Source organism: Anabrus simplex, chromosome 5 (genome assembly GCF_040414725.1).
Source record: "Anabrus simplex isolate iqAnaSimp1 chromosome 5, ASM4041472v1, whole genome shotgun sequence".
In the NCBI taxonomy this organism is placed as follows: domain Eukaryota; kingdom Metazoa; phylum Arthropoda; class Insecta; order Orthoptera; family Tettigoniidae; genus Anabrus; species Anabrus simplex.
Genome location: NC_090269.1, coordinates 189763357 through 189781043, shown reverse-complemented (window position 1 = coordinate 189781043; position 17687 = coordinate 189763357). Strand labels below are relative to the sequence as shown.

The 17687-nt window shown below is 41.1% G+C and overlaps 1 protein-coding gene across 1 annotated transcript in view; it reads right to left on the bottom strand.

Annotated features, from left to right (window-relative positions):
• ergic53 (protein ERGIC-53) overlaps positions 1–17687 on the bottom strand; it is a 202836-nt gene that overhangs the window by 63729 nt on the left and 121420 nt on the right. Inside the window, exon 7 of the mRNA XM_067147234.2 lies at positions 12809–12965. Coding sequence (XP_067003335.1) covers positions 12809–12965 — 157 coding nt within the window. The remainder of the gene's footprint in view (positions 1–12808; positions 12966–17687) is intronic.

The following is a 17687-nucleotide window of genomic DNA, read 5'->3' as shown; positions in this document are numbered from 1 at the left end:
TATCGGATCGCTTCCATTTTTTCCATGTGATTAGTGTTACATACAGGATGGTTGCCTAGTTGTACTTCCTCTTAAAACAATAATCACCACCACCACCTATTTGTCTTGTGTACCATACTACTCATGAATTTCATTCAGCTGCCTGTTCTCTACTCTCATCTCTCTGAGTAATTGTCCAGGTTTCTGCTGCATATATCATTATAGGTAAGTAATAACCCTTGTACATTACTTCTTCAGCCTTCATTGGTACCATCTTTATTCTATATTAAAAGGTAAAAGGTACTCCCCAGTTGTACCTTTCTACTAATTTCCATATCCAGTCTTCCATTTTCTATCAGTGCACTTCCCAAGTACTTGAAGTTTTCACTATTTCCAGCTACTTGTCTCCAATTTTGATAGCTCCTTTTCCTTCTTTACTGCCTCTGCTCATCACCATTGTCTTGCTCTACTCCACACTGATCCTCAATCCCCATTGTTCAATCATTCTATTCAGTACATTCAGCTGTTGTTGTACCTAATCCTCATCTTCTCCCCAGAGCACATCATTTGGAAAGATAATTACATTCATTCTTTCTCCTCTATAACTTCCCTTGCTGCCCTTACGTTGTCATCCATCACCATTATGAATAGTAAAGTTGATAACACACTCCTTTGTTATAGCCCACTGTTAATTCCAAACCATTCTGTTCTACCGACTGTTGTCTTCACATATCATATTATCATGCTATCATATTGTGACGAGTTGGCAGGGTAGTAAGGTAAATTAACACGTAGGCTGGTAGCTTCTATACTATAATGTATCAATTAATGTTAATTATCACTTACACCTCGGTACACAGTCAGGATTCCCGACTACACACTTCTCTTGATCTCTTTCTTCACACAATTTTCCTTTTTACCATCTAAGCTACGACACTTTCTACTGTTCTTCTTTTCTTCTCTCTGTTTTTCCGATCATGGAGTCTAAGAGTAAACGGGCAGACTAGATGGTGATGTCGCCAGATCTCTTAAATTCCAACATGGTGGACACAGTAACCATTACACTGTCCCTCCTTAAGGCTGCTCGTCTCGAGCTGCTCCATGATATGGTGCCAGGCGATCCAGGTGAACAACAATCATCTTCCCTCGGGGAGGCAGCTGGATCTGGTAGACAACATCGGCGACGATTGCATATGGGCCTTCCCATTGTGGCTGCAGTTTCGGTGACTTCCCTTTTGTTCACACCGGACGGTACAGCCACACACTGTCACCTTCCTGGAAACCCGCAGAGTTTGCCACATGTCGTAGCGGGCTTTTATCCGGTCGCTGGCTACCCTTAGATGATGACGGGCATTATAGTGGATGTCCTTGAGCCGATCCACCAACACCCATACATAGTCCGTCGCTGGCTGCCGCTGGTCTGGTGTCGACCCGAACATTAGATCAGATGGCAGGCAGAGCTCCCTTCTGGAGACCATGTTAGCAGGTGTCATGCTCGTCATCTCATGGGTGGACGCTCGATAGGCCATCAAGAAGAATGGAACCCTCTCGTCCCAGTCCCTCTGGTGCACCAAAACCACCTTTCTGAGATGCTCCTCAACGGTTTTCACAAAAAGCTCTACCATGCCATCTGACTGAGGGTGGAGGGGCGTAGTATGGGTCTTCCGCACTCCTAAGCGCTACAGAACCTCTTGCATCAATCTGGACTCAAAGTTTCTGCCTTGATCACTATAAAGCTCCGTCGGGACACCGAATCAGCAGAAGTTCTTGACCAAAACGTTGCCCACTATTGTTGCCTCTTGGTTCGGGATGGTGTAGACCTCTGGCGACTTTGTGAAGTAGCCCATGGCCAGGAGTAGGTAACGGTTCCCGGCGTCAGATTCGGGGAATGGTCCCTCAACATCAATGGCGATCCTTTCGAAAGGTGCTCCAATGTTGTACTGCATCATCTGGCCCTTACTCCTGGTACGTGGACCCCAGCTCGTAGCGCAGGTGTCACACAGCTGACACAACCTCGTTCCTCAGATGCACCCAGTAGTAACGCTGTCAGGCACGATCTAGGGTCTTATTCACTCCCAAGTGGCCGGCAGTAGTGCCCACATGCAACTCAGTCAGCACTTCTTTTCTCATGCTTCTGGGAATTATCACGTGGGCAATACGTTTCTTTCTGTCAGTCAATTCCCACAAGCGGGTAAGTACCCCGTCACTAACCATGAGAGATGACCACTGGGTCCAGTAAGCCTTATAGGTTGGACTGCGTTCGGCAATGTCTTTCCATTCCGGTCTCTGCCCCGACTCTACTTCCCGTAAGATCAGCCCGATGTTGTCATCCTTCAGCTGATCCCTCCTGAGAGTGTCCCTATCCCATCCTTCAGTGGTGATGGCCCTCACTGCCCGGACGTCCACGATGCCTGGCTGTCTCTCCACTTTCTGGCAGTGTGCACAGTTCTCAAGGCACAATCTCCTGGATTGAGCGTGCTTCCTTCCTTGTCGGTGCTTGGCGGTGAAGTCGTACTCCTGAAGGCGTTGTACCCAGTGAGCTGTCTGTCCTTCTAGATTTCTGAAGCTTAGGAGCCAGGTCAATGCGGAGCAGTCAGTACGCAGGTGGAAAAGCTGCCCATACAGATACTTGTAGAAGTGCTCCAAAGTCTTCACGATGGCCAGCATTCCTGACACGTCATGCAGTAATTTCTCTCAGCTTTAGACAACTTCTTGCTGAAATAGGCGATCACCTTCTCCTGGCCGTCTTTCACTCGGCACAGCACCCCACCAATTCCCACGTCGCTGGCATCGGTGTCTACGATGATCTTCTCCCCAGGCCTGGGGTATCCTAGGATCGGTGCCGTACACAGGGACTCCTTCAGCATCCAGAAGGCATCCTCCGCCTCATTTGACCATTGGAAAGGCCTCCTCGCTTCAGTGAGCCACGTAAGGGGCTTTGAGATGTCTGCATAGCCAGCTATAAATCTGCGGTAGTACGTGCAAAGACCGAGGAAACTCCTCAGTTCTTGCTTGGTCTTCGGCACCGCCCAGTCCCTGACAGCTCTTAACTTCTCCGGATCCGTGGCTACTCCCTCCGATGACACGATGTGACAGAGGTAGCGCACCTCCTTCTGGAATAGGTGGCATTTTCCGGGATTTAACTTTAGGTGAGCCTCACGTAGCCTCTTGAACACTCTCCACAGGTTCTCAACGTGCTCTCTGAACGTGCGTCCCACAATAATTATATCGTCCAGATACATGAGGCAGGCGCTGTGAGTTAGCCCCCTCAATATAGACTCCATCAATCGCTCGAAGGTCGCCGGCGCGTTGCAGAGGCCGAAGGGCATCACGGTGAACTGGTAGAGCCTTTGGCTGGTTGAGAACGCTGTCTTCTCTTTGTTTTCACGATGGACCACCACTTGCCAGTACCCAGACTTCAGATCCAAAGTCGAAAACCACTGGGCTCCAGATAACGTGTCCAGGGTGTTATCTATCCGAGGTAACGGGAAACAGTCCTTCTTCGCAACGTCGTTCAACTTGCGGTAATCGATGCAGAAGCGGAGCTCACCGTTATTTTTATTCACCAGAATCACTGGCGATGACCATTGGCTGTTCGACTCCTCGATGACTCCCCGCTGCTTCATGTCACCTAGCATCTGGTCGATGTCCACCCGTTTTGCCAGGTGCACCCTACGAGGTGGCTGTCGGATTGGAGCGGCATCGCCGGTGGTAATGCGATGGTACACACTCTCCGTCTTTCCGTAGTCACCTCCAGTAGCGGTGAAGATGTCCCTAAACTCATGGATTAGTTTCTTAAGCTCCCTGAGCTGTCTCGCCTCCAAATGTTTCCGGACGTAGGATATAATCATCTGGAGTTTATCCGACCCTTTGCCTGCTTCCAGGGCCGGTGTGTCTATGTCCTCCACTGGCACGTCGCATGTAACTGGTTAAGTTCCAAGCTTGGTCTCGCTGGGTATCATCTGCTCCTGCGACGTTGAATTCAATATGCGTACCGGCATGCAGCTTCATGCCGGAAAAAGCGTCCTGGCTAGGTAGAGCCCTTGATCGGCGGTTGGCGGTCTGGGTTCCACGAGCACAGTGTCCCCTTGTATGGGTTCCTCTAACCGTGCCGTAACCATCATCTCGCTGTTGGCTGGTATCACTTCGTCACTGGCCAGCGTTAATTGTGGTACTCGAGTTTGCGTCCCTGGGCGTCGGAGCGTTATCTCTTGTTTGCCGAGCCACAACACACGCAGTCCCACGTCGACAGTCGCCTCATATGCCCGTAGTGCATCTAAGCCCAGGATGACCTCATCCGCGACGGCGGCAACGAAGGCCCAGACTCATAGGCGTCATCGTCCCAGCATCAGCTGAAGTAGCGCCTCCTTCAGGACAGGGATGGTGTCCCATATGTTGCCAAGTTCCAGGGTCATGGCCTTAGTGTAGTCTGACCATGATTCAAGTCATTAAAAATATGAACTAGGAATGAACACAAATGCACTGAAATACACGAAACTACCACATGCAAAACAGATCATTATGTCTCTTACATTATTAACATAAGACTATGAAAGGGAGAAAAGAACTGAACCACAAGAAAAAAAAACACGTGGCCTACAACTCCAACGAAACTATGCACAGAAACAATGTAAAAAGCATAGAGGATAGAACAGCACGCAAACCACACAATAACGAACACATTCACTCGCCCCGATTAACAGAGTCGCTAGCGGGTGCTAGCCTCTTTCGCTTGTAGGACAACTGCCGTCCCGAATTCCCCGCCTGTAAAGGACACGCGCTGCTGAAGTGAATGGGAAACACCATACACTCCCCAAACAAAGCATTAAATAAATACTCTTGAAAATGAGGTTTATAACTAGAGATGGGAATTTGCCTATTTGCCTATTTTATTCCTGTGCTCAGAAACGTAGGCTTTTGAGATATAAATCCGTTTCAGGTTCCTTTAAGCTAGATTTAGTTGGTTTTATTGTGCCTATAAATGCCTATTTCAGGGGTTTGTGACTATTTGGAGTATAATTGCCTATTCAATGCCTATTTGATGCCCTTTTTAATCCATTTTAAAGAAGCCGGTTTCCTTCCAGTGCATTATATTGTAACTGATGTGCTTGACAGTATTATCTTCTCATTTCTCAAGATCTGTTTACCCCACGAACAAAAATGGGAATTTTGGAAGTCACCAGAAATAGTTCTTGGGAAATTTTTGTTAGGAGAAACAAGGAACAATTTGACCTCGAAGCCTTCAGCCCCTCCAACATTCTAAGACATATGCGAGAACCAATCAACGTCAAACCCTTATACCTCCTTCTCAAGGTGAACTGTTGTACGCGTACGCTTTATCTTCAGAACATGTTGCGATTTATTGTTGAGAAGAAGGGTGTCTGTGGCAATACCCGAAGAAAAATCATCGGGCAAGTTGGATGTGCGCTTAGGGGCGCACAGCTGTGAGCATGCATCCGGGAGATAGTGGGTTCGAGCCCCACTGTCGGCAGCCCTGAAGATGGTTTTCTGTCGTTTCCCATTTTCACACCAGGCACACCTTAATTAAGGCCACGGTTGCTTCCTTCCCACTCCTAGGCCTTTACCATCCCATCGTCCCCATAAGACCTATCTGTGTCGGCGTGACGTAAAAAATGTAATTGCAAAGAAAAATCGTCGAAATGCTACTGGCTGAAGCGGTGGATCACAGGGGATCCCAATTTCACTAAGGATGGAAAGGTAGTCTTCTGCCAAGCTTCGTAAGTTCGTTTGTTCCCCCTTTTTTTTTTTTTTTTGTAACTGAACTACGATCACATTTCATTGTAGCATTTGTAGGCCTATTAATTTACTTATTGTGGAAAGTTATTTTGTTGCAGTGCTATATTAGTCGTGAACTTTCAATCATTTATATTACTGGTACTAAAATGTAGATAATCATTTTATTACTGAATGAGGAGTTATATCGCCAATGGTCTCTTGTCACAGAGTGGATGAAAATTAAAAACCGTTAATATGAACTCTGATTCAATTCCCGCAAAAATAGAGATTTACAACTGAAATACTTTCTTTCTTTCTTTCTTTCTCAATCTGTTTACCCTTCAGGGTAGGTTTTTCCCTCAGACTCAGCGAAGGATCCCACCTCTACCGTGTCAAGGGCAGTGTCCTGGAGCGTAAGACTTTGGGTCGGGGAATACAACCGGGGAGGAGGACTAGTACCTTTTCCAGACAGCCTCACCTATGCTGAACAGGGGCCTTGTGAAGACATGGGAAGATTGGAAGGGACAGGAAAATAAGAGGGAAGGAAGAGGCCGCGTCTTTAAGTTAGGTACCATCTCGGCATTTCCCTGAGGAGAAGTGGGAAACCACAGAAAAGCACTTTGAGGATGGCTGAGGTGGGAATTTTATTTTTTGCTAGCGGCTTTATGTCGCACCGACACAGATAGGTCTTACGGTGACGATGGGATAGGAAAGGTCTAGGAGTTGGAAGGAAGCGGTAGTTTCCTTATTTGGTACAGCCCCAGCATTTGTCTGGTGTAAAAATGGGAAACCACGGAAAACCATCTTCATCGCTGCCGACAGTGGGATTCCAACCCACTACCTCCCGGATGCAAGCTCACAGCTGCGCGCCCCTAACCGTACGGCCAACTCCACCGGTGATGTGGGAATCGAACCCACCTCTACTCAGTTGAACTCCCAAGGTTTAGTGGACCCCGTTCCAGCCCTCTTGCCACGTTTCAAATTTCGTGGCAGAACCGGGAATCGAACCCGAGCCTACGTTGGTGGCTGCTAATCACGCTAACTACTACACCACAGAAGCGGACTACAACTGAATTGTAATTTTTAAAAAAAATGAGTAACTTTCACCAGCGCTATGCGTAGGCTCTAGTGAACTCTATTACATTTCCGCTATGCCTTCGTGAAACATAGGGTGAAGATCGAATGTGGTGCAGCTAGGACGATATCACAGAGGCTAGACGATGTCACAGCGTGTCTAACAAGGCTACAAAGACTATCTTTACAAGACCAGGCCAGTGGAAAGACCGTTGGTATGGATTGGCGAGGTCTGGTTTGTATCCGTTGTGCTGAGGGGTGGGGGAGACAAGCAAAGAGAGTCTGGGGTGCGTAAGCTCTAGCATCCCATCTAGAGTTTTGCTAAATTGTAAGTAAGTTTATGGGCGCATGCCACGACAATTTCAAATCACATGGTTTTCTAATTTTCTACGAGGGTGGCAGCCTTGTGGGCACACGATGCAGGATCTATTGCAGGCAACAGAAAATAGTCCTCATGACAGCTGACCCAGGTGACCAAAGCAGGCGAATAGCAACATATAAAATGTTCACAAATCTGAGATTTATAGTGCCTCTGTTTAATCTATATATATAAAATAACAGTTTTGTCTGTACATTGCTCAGAATTTGAAAAGAATGGTATTTCTGTATCGGTCATGTCCACAGTAACAAGGAAATGCACTTTTTACCTGTCTGTCTGGCTGTCTGTACATGCATCACTAGAAAACGGCTAAAGAGAATTTCATGAAAATCGGTATGCAAAGTCTAGCAATAAGTCGCTACAATCTAAGCCATAAATAATTTTATTCACGCTGATAGAAATGGTAGTTTAGGGGAAGGCCTAAAATTTAATTTTCAAATATTTATGTTATTAGTGGTCCTATCTTAATACAAATTGGTATGAAAAGTGGGAGAATAATTTGCTATAATCTAGGCCATAAATAATTTTACTCACGCTGAGTGAAATGGTAGTTTACGGGAAGGTCTAAAATTTAATTCTTAAATATTTACATCATCAGTGGTCCTATCTCATTGAAAATAGGTATACAAAGTCTGAGAATGAGCCCCTATAATCTAGACTATAAATCATTTTATTCACGCTGAATGATATGGTAGTTTAGGGGAAGGCCTAAAATTTATTCTCAAATATTTATATTATTAGTGATCGTATCGATAAATACTACATAACCAAAGTTATATAGAGTTAAATTTCCGACCATTTATGTCAAATATTTTTACCGTACCGACTATAACACAGATATTCATAAATTTGTATTTTTGTTGCTAAGTTCATATCGACGCCGAGTCACGAGAAAATGGGTTAAAAGAATGTAATAAAGATCGGTATAGAGTCGGTGAATAAGAAACTACAGTCTAAGCTATAAACACTTTTTTTCACTCTGGATGAAAATACAGTTTAGGGAAAGGCGCCTAAAATTTCATTTTTAATACCTATTTTTGGTCCTATCGAAAAGTACTACATAACAAAAGTTACAGAGAATACAATTCCCGATCATTTATGTTTTATTCAGTTTTACCGTACTGACTATGATGAGTGGTATTTCAGAGTTAGAAGAAAACTAAATGTGAAGGCCTACAATACTGACAGCACATAACACTGATCAACAATAACATTACATGGACCATTGTTTGTCGTGATGTTATTTGTCTCTTATGCTGCCTCTCAACTCTGATAGATGGAATTACTGCTGCGTACCGAGTATAATAGCCTGACTGAATATTGGCAGGAAATAGCCGGGGAGTTAGAAAACTTTCTTCTTTAGCATGCCATTCCTCTGATTCATACATTTTCTGATAAAACTGGTATGTAATGGTACACTGGTTCTTCATAGTATTCCAGTTATTCGATTCCTACTCTGACGTGCTGTTTCTGAATGAGCAGTGTGCATACTTAAGGCAGAGTAGTAGTAGTAGTTGTATGGCCTGGTCTAGAAAAACAATTTAGGCCTATTCCAAATTATAGCACCACAATTCACTAAATAACTCAAAATTCAACCCTGAAAAGAGCCGTTTCTTAAGAAAAGCTTCTTCCACTTCATTTTTATTAAATTTGACGTTCATTTTATTCCAAATTATCAGTGAATAGGGTTTTCTCCTCTGGGTTGGAGGAAAAATTTGTCTCCAAGTCAAATAGATTTTTCTGCCGTCAGTGTAGTGAATTGATATTTTCCGACTCATCGGGTACTCCTAGGAAAGAGATTAGTAAAAGAGCATAGTTTTGACCCTCCCCCCCCCCCCCCGCCGAAAAAAGACGAAGAGTGTTCACGAATCACGGCTGTCTGCAGCTTGGTCATTCCAGCTCTGGAACTTTGGACTGTTAGATCGGCAGTGTAGTCCTGTTGGTTTAAAGTGAGAAAATGTGTGGTGTTTCATTTGATTATTTCATATGAAAGCATTGCTTTTAATCGCGCCATTCCTACTGACGTCAATGTAATGTATGTTCATTTCAGTTGGGAAAAACCACTTAGACAGTCTTTTTGAAGATGTAAAAAGGCAGGTGGAGAGTGAGTATCTACCATTATAATGAAAACTCCCCAACCTGATTGTGACTGATGGTATGCAAGCGGGTCTACCATTACAGTGAAAATTCCCTAACTCAGTCTTCATACGAGAAAATATGTTTGGTGACTTCCCCGTCGCTTTTCTAGGGCAACGTGAAGAGCTATGCAATTTAATACAATCTTGCTCACGTGTACACTACAATTCCGTATACAATGTAGAATTCCATAGCGAAGCACAGGTACATCAGCTAGTTTTTCTATATAAGTAAGAATACTGCTAGAGGCAGCTTGGTGAGTTTCTGGCAAGCATGTAGGAAGCTACTCAGGTATATATCGCGTCATTTTCATGTTTTTTTTTTTTTTTTTCACCCGATGAACTCGACAAAAAACTGCCAGATTATAAGTGAACATTTTGAGGACATATTTCCAAGTAAATTACGAATTCTCTTGTTCCTACTTCAAAGTTTTGTACTTCTAGAAACATCACCTCTAATAGTCTTTCTTTTTTTTAATGAAACAAATGCATGTTTATACTGTCCGACTCGTTGGCTGAATGGTCAGCGTACTGGCCTTAGGTTCATAGGGACCCAGGTTCGATTCCCGGTCGGGTCGGCGATTTTAACCTTAATTTGTTAATTCCAATGGCTCCGGGGCTGGGTGTGTGTGGCGTATTCAACATTAGAAATCATCCTAGGAGGGGCCCTTATCTTCATAGACATGCACGTCGCCTAATAGGCTGTCTACGAGAAAAAGACCCGCACCAGGCCCCTCCGGAGGCCATACACCATTATTATGTTTATACTAAGCGTTATTGCCAATTAGTCCAGCTTTAGGAATATAAGAACATTGTAATTTAAGTCAATTTTATTATTTTTCAGATCAAATGTGAAAACATACCATATAGATCAACATAAAAATATTGCGATGCATTTGACTCGAGTACAGAAAGCGTTGTCATCGCAGCTTTTCTACCAGTCCACAACAATTTTCTATAGACCTGTGCACTGCAATGATGGGAGCTAATATCCGCCTTGCATAAGCTGGAGCATCTTCAGACTTCAACAAGCTGCCGGGAGCAATCACCGAGTAGGAGACCAGTGGCTTTCCCCGGGTGGAGTCATTTAGGGTTGTGGAAGAAGTCAGGAGAAATGTTGACCGAACCTCTGAGAAGGTAGCCGCTGTCAGTAAAGAGTTCCATAAGAGTCCTGCAGCAGAATCCATGATGGAAAACGACAGTAAAAGTAGCCAGGGTGCTACGAGGTGAAGTAGATGAAGCAGTTGAACTAAAAGCAGATGAAGTGGCTTCATTGAAGTTTTGTCCAATCACTTCCTGTGATGTTAAGAGATTTCTCTCAGTACAAAACATTCTGCCCGACAGGAGAACAAGATTGTTAGCCGAAAACATTGAAACGTTGCTTGTTGTAAATTCATTTTATAAAAATCGAGCGTGTTATTGAATTATAAGTATTTTTAATGCCTATTTTACACGTTAGTGCCTATTTTCTATAATTTAAAAGCCTATATGTCTGCCTATTTTAACTGTTTTTAGTGCTTATAATTCTCGTCTATTTATAACATGACTAAGCCTAGTCTCGTTACACTCCCACCTTACTTAATATTTTTCGGTTGCTTTTAAGCAAAATTTGAAATGAGTGTCAAATATTAATTTTATTTAACTATTTCGCCTTCAAGTGTAAATTATTCCTTTACAGTATGCTGGTGCGCTCTTCTGCCAACCATAGTACTATTATGGCTGGTAGTCACATGGTTCCATTCTTGCCATTCGCTAAGAATGAAATGATTATATAGCGAAATGTGGGTGCCTATTGAGCCTGGCCAGCTTCCATTTATGAGATTATGCAAATTACATTAGCAGCATTTTAAACTATATTAAATATGTAATTAATGCAATTATTTTTGGGGTGTGTAACTGGTTTGCCCAGTTAGTACATTGACAACAAGGTAACTCTTAAATTGTACTACATTCACGCTGGCTACATGAAAACTTTGAAGTAATTACTATTATCAGTTAAGACCAGCGTGCCACTAGTTTCTTGTGTATGTGTTATTTTCATGTCTTAAGGAAGAATGATGTTCTCTTGCCGTACCTTAATACCTTTTAAGATGGCCAAACTAAAACTATATACCATTAAGGAACAAATCAAGGAAAAACACGGTTCTAAGAAATAGAAAACCAACAGAATATAGAGAATAGAAATTGTTAGCAGAAAGAAAATTAAAATAAAATTAGGATGTGTTGAGAAAACCATATCAAAATTAAAGAAACCAACAGAAGAGAGGTATGCTATTACTTGGATTAGATATGTTCTAAGAGAATGGACTAGGAGGCCAAAAGGAGAAATTATGTGGTAACTAAATATCTTAAGATGTCGTGACAAGACAGAGCAGTAAATCAGATGGGTTTTCTTTTCTTTCTATTTGCCATATAGTTATTTTGAGTAGAAAGGTACCTCTTATTATATTTGTTATTGTTTTGTTATTTTAGACGGTTAAAGGTATTTTTTTTTTTTTTTTTTTTTTTAAATTTTGCTTTACGTTGCACTGACACAGGTCTTATGGCAACGATTGGATAGGAAAGGCCTAGGAGTGGGAAGGAGGCTGCCATGGCCTTACTTAAGGTTCAGCCCCAGCATTTGCCTGGTGTGAAAATTGGAAACCACAGAAAACCATCTTCAGGGCTGCCGACAGTGGGGTTCGAACCCACTATCTCCTGGATTCAAACACACAGCTGCGCGCCCCTAACCACATGGCCAACTCGCCCGGTAAAAGATAATTTAACCTACATTTTGTAGAAACCCAAGTATTAAAGTATTACACAGATTCTGTCAAGGTGATAGTGTTGAAAGTGTCTTGAACAGCTGCCTGATAAAGAAATCGTGGGTGCACTTTCTTACATTAAAACCAATTTTGGGTCCTTCCTGATGCCATAACTGTTCTTGAAATATCACAAGTAGAACTAGTGAATCAACTGCAAGTTGTGGACAGAGCTGTCAATAATTTGAATAGTGTGAGTGGTAAAGTGGGTGAAGCAACTGCACTGAAAATGAAGGTGTTAAATAAGAATTGTGGTTTCAAAACAAAACGTTCTATTGGCAAAGCTTTGTCAGGAGAATATTTTCCTCATGCTGACTTAAGGAGATATTTCCTGCTTTGAATATGCTCCAACAGTTTCTGCTGAAGTGGAAAGAAGTTTTTCTATGTTTAAGTCTGTCCTAAAATCATTTTCCTTTGAGATTCTCTGCCAAGTTTTCTTTGTAAACTGTAACTCATATGTTGTAAAAATATCAGACACTTCAATATACAATATATTTTAATAAATCACCAATTATAAACTCAAACTCCTATTCACCAATAAAAGAACAGTGTCAGATAATCAATTCAAAAGTTTGTCCTTTTTTTAAAATTATTTGGTCATTTTTGTACTACTTTTAGGTCATAATTTCATTTTTATTTTGAATATATATTTTTAAAGTAAAGGTCATTAAGTGCTTTGCTCTAATCATTAGAAATGTACTTACTCTTCCTTCTGTTGGTCAAGTTTCTTCTGATAATCAGCATACTCCTGGCTCAATTTCTGCTGTTCCTCTTCACTGACACGAGATGCCTGAACAGAGGGAGGGCTTTGCCCTGGTGGGTACAAGCTGGTGGTCAAGAAGTGCAGCACGTCATGATCATCTAAAAGAAATACAGTAGTTAATATAAACCAAGCCTAAGTTAGTTTTCTCGACAAAAGTCATAATTTATGGAATTTATAGCCACCATTCTTTATGATCATGAACAGAAAGAATACTGTCAAAATGGAACCATCACCCTTTCACCTTCACATATTTGCGAGTAACAGACTGCAGGTACTCTTACCACATTCCACCACTTATTAGTAGTACTGAGCTGATCAGTTTTTTTTTGCTCATTGCTTTACGTCGCACCGACACAGATAGGTCTGGAAAATTCTAATTTCCCATAGAGGGAATTAGATATTTTTCACCAACAGAGCATGTCAAAAACATATCAGATGTAAGGCTTTTCAGGCGTTTGCTCTATTAACCAGCGTTTCGTCTTAGGTCTGACGAGTCTAGTGTCAGACCTAAGACGAAACGCTGGTTAATAGAGCAAACGCCTGAAAAGCCTTACATCTGATAAACAGATAGGTCTTACGGCGACGATGGGACAGGAAAGGGCTAGGAGCGGGAAGGAAGCGGCCGTGGCCTTAATTAAGGTACAGCCCCAGCATTTGCCTGGTGTGAAAATGGGAAACCACGGAAAACCATTTTCAGGGCTGCCGACAGTGGGGTTTGAACCTACTATCTCCCGAATACTGGATACTGGCCGCACTTAAGCGACTGCAGCTATCCAGCTTGGTGCTGATCAGTTTAACAGCTGATAAATTACCATTTGGGTTAAAATCAGGAAATATCTGAGGTTCTTGGAATGCAAGTGGTGAAAGAACAAAAATGAAAAATTTTGATCATTTGAAATATAATAGGTACGGCAGTGCGAGACCTTTGTACAGGTATATGAATGATAAAATTAATGTATCACGTAATGGTTTGGTTATAGATAGAAGCACTCTATTAGAACATTGACACAGATGGTCATTTTGTTGGAAAATAAGTGAAGCAAGACCACTTCTCTCAGCAACCAGAAACATTTACTTTTAAGTCTATTGTTTTGTTCAGTAATTATTGTTATTTTCATTTGTGGGATGAATCAAATAATTTTAATCACACTAAATGGACAAAGAGCTGCCCGTACTCGATGCTGCCGACAATGATCGACTACAAAAACGGAAGCACATTTTCTCCCAAGTATAACACAGGCTTGAATTCTGAAATAGATTGCTTCAATATAAATTTTGCAGTCCTGTAAAGGAATACCTGCACTTTTGCTACCAGATCAGCAGCTTGCCTGCTGCAAGCAATGAATAATAATAATAATAATAATAATAATAATAATAATAATAATAATAATAATAATAATAATAATAATAATAATAGTATCGGGAGGTACACCTCTACGCCACACATTTAAATCTTGCGCCTAAAAGAACTCCTCTACTGGAGGAACCGTAAACTTGAAACTAGAGATCTGGGATCTGGTAAATGCAGCATGGGTAAAGTTTAAGAAAGCGGAGATTATTAGTGGAATACTGTATAGAAGAGATACTGACTGGAGGGTGATTGGGGATTTAAATGAGACTATGGAGTGGGTATGTGGAAAACTGGAAATTTCTAGATCCTAATGGGTGGGTAGGAGATAGGGATCTGCGCTCAGATGGCCTTCATTTAAACCACAGTGGTACGTATAAGTTAGGAAATTTGTTTGGAAGGGTAATAGGGAGGTACATTCAGGGAAACGGGATGGCCTAGGGAGCGGTGATAAGGGAACAGGGAACTGGAAATCAAGTAGGGATGACAAAATTGTTAGTGTTGAACTGTAGAAGTATTGTAAGGAAAGGAATAGAATTAAGTAATTTAATAGATATATATTTACCAGATATTGTAATAGGAGTTGAATCATGGCTGAGAAATGATATAATGGATGCAGAAATTTTCTCACGGCACTGGAGTGTGTATCGTAGAGATAGGATAGGAAGGGTGGGAGGGGGAGTGTTCATTCTGGTGAAAGAAGAATTTGTAAGCTACGAAAAAATTAAATATGAGACACATGAAATTCTCGGCTCATTTCTAAAGATAATAGGCAACTTGATATATTTGGAGTGTACAGATCGGGAAAGGGTAGCACTGATGCGGATTCAGAATTATTTGATAGGATAGTCAGCTATGTGGGAAACGACATGGAAAGATATGTGATTCTAGCGGGAGATCTGAATTTGCCAGATGTCAATTGGGAAGGAAATGCGAACGACAGGAAGCATGACCATCAAATGGCAAATAAGTTAATATGGGAAGGACAGCTGATTCAGAAAGTGATGGAACCAACCAGAGGGAAAAATATCCTGGATGTGGTGCTGATAAAACCAGATGAGCTCTATAGGAAAACTGAAGTAATAGATGGTATTAGTGATCATGAAGCTGTTTTTGTGGTAGTTAAAAATAAATGTGACAGAAAGGAAGGTCTTAAAAGTAGGACTGTTAGGCAGTACCATATGGCTGATAAAGCAGGCATGAAGCAGTTTCTAAAAAGTAGCTATGATCGGTGGAAAACGGTAAATAAAAATGTAAACAGACTCTGGGATGGGTTTAAAGAAATTGTTGAGGAATGCGAAAACAGGTTTGTACCATTAAGGGTGGTAAGGAATGGTAAAGACCCACCTTATTATAATCTATATATATAAAGTAGCTTGTCCTGACTGACTGACTGACTGATTCATCATCGCCGAGCCAAAACTACTGGACATAAAGAAATGAAATTTTGGGGATATAATCATATTAAGATGTAGGTGCTCGCTAAGAGAAGATTTTTGGATATTCCGTCGCTAAGGGGGTGAAAAGGGGGGCGAAATTTTAAAATTAGTGTGTTTATATCTCAAAACTTTAAAAGTTTACAGATGTGAAAATTGGTATTTAGAATCTTCTTTAAAAATAAGGAAACACGTATTTTTTTGTTTTCAGACAATCCCAATAGGAGGGGTGAAAAAGGGTGAAAAAGGGGTTGAATGCCTAATCAGGATACCGGTGCTTATATCTCAGAAACTGAAGATATTACAGACCTGAAAATTGGTACTTTTGATCTCTCTTAAAAATAAAGAAACACGTATTTTTTTGCTTTTGGAAAATCCAATTAATGGGAGGGTGAAAACGGGGTGAATTTTTAAAATGAGTGAATCTCTATCTCCAAACTTTTAAAGTTTGCAGATGTAAAAATTGGTATTTAGAATCTTCATTAAAAATAAAGAAACACGCATTTTTTTGTTTTCAGAAAATCACAATAGGAATCGTGAAAAGGGGTGAAAAATTGGTTGAATGCCTTTAATGAGGCTACTTATATCTCAGAACCTGAAGATACTACAGACCTGAAAATTGGTATTTGGGATCTACTTTAAAAGTAAAGAAACACGTATTCTTTCGTTTTTGGAATATCCAAATATTGGGGGGTGAAAAGGGGGGTGAATTTTTTAAAATGAGTGTCTACATCTTAAAACTTTAAAATTTACAGATGTAAAAATTGGTAGTTAGAATCTCCTCTAAAAATAAAGGAACACGTATTTTTTGTTTCCTGTAAATCCCAATAGGAGGGGTGTAAAAGGGTGAAAAATGGGTTGAATGCCTTTAATGAGGATACTTATATTTCAGAACCTGAAGATATTACAGAACTAAAAATTTGTATATGGGACCTCCTTTAAAAATAAAGAAACACGTATTTTTTAGTTTTCGGAAAATCCAATTAATGGCGGTTAAACAGGAGTGACAAATTGGGGTGAATTTTTTGAAAGACTATATTTACAGAATATCTTGGAAACGTAAAATGTTACAGACGTAAAAAGTGGGTGTTTGGAATCTCCTGTAAATGTAAAGAAACATAGGTGATTTGTTTTTGGAAACTCCACTTAAGGGGAACTCAAAAGGGGTGAAATTTTAAAATGAGAATTTTTACAGTATATCTAAAAAAACTTAACATATTACAGAAGTGAAAAATGGTTTTTCTTTATCTCTATTAAACATAACGAATAGTGTATTTTTAGTTTTCAGAAATACCACTTGGCTGGTGGAGGGTGGGTAAAAGTGACTGAAAATGGTGTTGACTTCTTTGAATTAGGCTACTGATATCTCAAAAATGAAGATGTTACAGACGTGAAATTTGATATTTGCAATCTGCTTTAAAAGTAAAGAAAGACGTATTCTCGGAAAATCCAATGAAGGGGGGGGGGGGGGGGGTGCAAGAATTGAAAATTTAATTGACTTGATTGTATGAGAATGCATACATCTAATAAAAACTAAAGTTGTTACAGACGTGAAAATTCGTATTTAGATCTCCTTTAAAAACAAAGAAAAACGCGTTTTGGTGGGGAAACCATCTTGGAGGGTGGGAGTGTAAAGGAGTTGAATTCCTTTCATGGGGACACATAAATCAAAACTGAAGAAGTTAGAGTCATGATAATTGGTATTTAGAAGATCTTTTACTATTAAAGAAACAAGTATTTTTTGCGGGAAAATTCACTTGGGGGGGGGGGGGGGGAAGAGTAGTGTGAAATGAAGTGAAAAAAATAATTTTTATGGGGATACTTATATCTCAAAACTGAAGGCAATAGACGTGAACATTGGTGTTTGGAATCCCCTTTAAACATAAAGAAACAAGCCTTCTTTTAATTTTTTTTTTTGGGGGGGGGGGGTGCGGGGGTGGCGGTAAATAAACTTAACGGCGGTGGGGTGTAGAAGGAGGCGAGACCAATTGATTTTACTGTTCTTAATGTACTTATAAGTATCCTCCGTTGCTCAG